At 50.6% G+C, this 263-nt stretch overlaps 1 protein-coding gene across 1 annotated transcript in view; it reads left to right on the forward strand.

The window, feature by feature from the left end:
- LOC119593047 (tubulin beta chain-like) overlaps positions 1–263 on the forward strand; it is a gene marked incomplete in the record, with an annotated part of 24,622 nt that overhangs the window by 23,615 nt on the left and 744 nt on the right. The window contains 1 exon segment of the mRNA XM_037941947.1: positions 1–263. Within this exon segment, the coding sequence (XP_037797875.1) occupies positions 1–9 (9 nt within the window).

The following is a 263-nucleotide window of genomic DNA, read 5'->3' on the forward strand; positions in this document are numbered from 1 at the left end:
ACCGACTAAATTTTCAGCGGAGACTCAAGGAAAACGGAATTAAGAAAAAGAAAACGCACGTGATTATTGTTCCTGTCGAATCCGATCCAATCATGAATATATATCAGCAAAAAACATATCCCCAGGAAGGCCCACAACGGCGCGACCTTCGGCTTCTCTTCCTCAGACACCAGAGCGCCGTGGGGTCCGACCTGGCCTGGCTAAGGGTCATCCTGTAGCCAAGTCCCTTCTCCGGGCTCTTGCACTCTGATTTCTGTTCCGGC

The sequence above is a fragment of the Penaeus monodon genome, chromosome 31 (genome assembly GCF_015228065.2).
Source record: "Penaeus monodon isolate SGIC_2016 chromosome 31, NSTDA_Pmon_1, whole genome shotgun sequence".
Lineage (NCBI taxonomy): Eukaryota > Metazoa > Arthropoda > Malacostraca > Decapoda > Penaeidae > Penaeus > Penaeus monodon.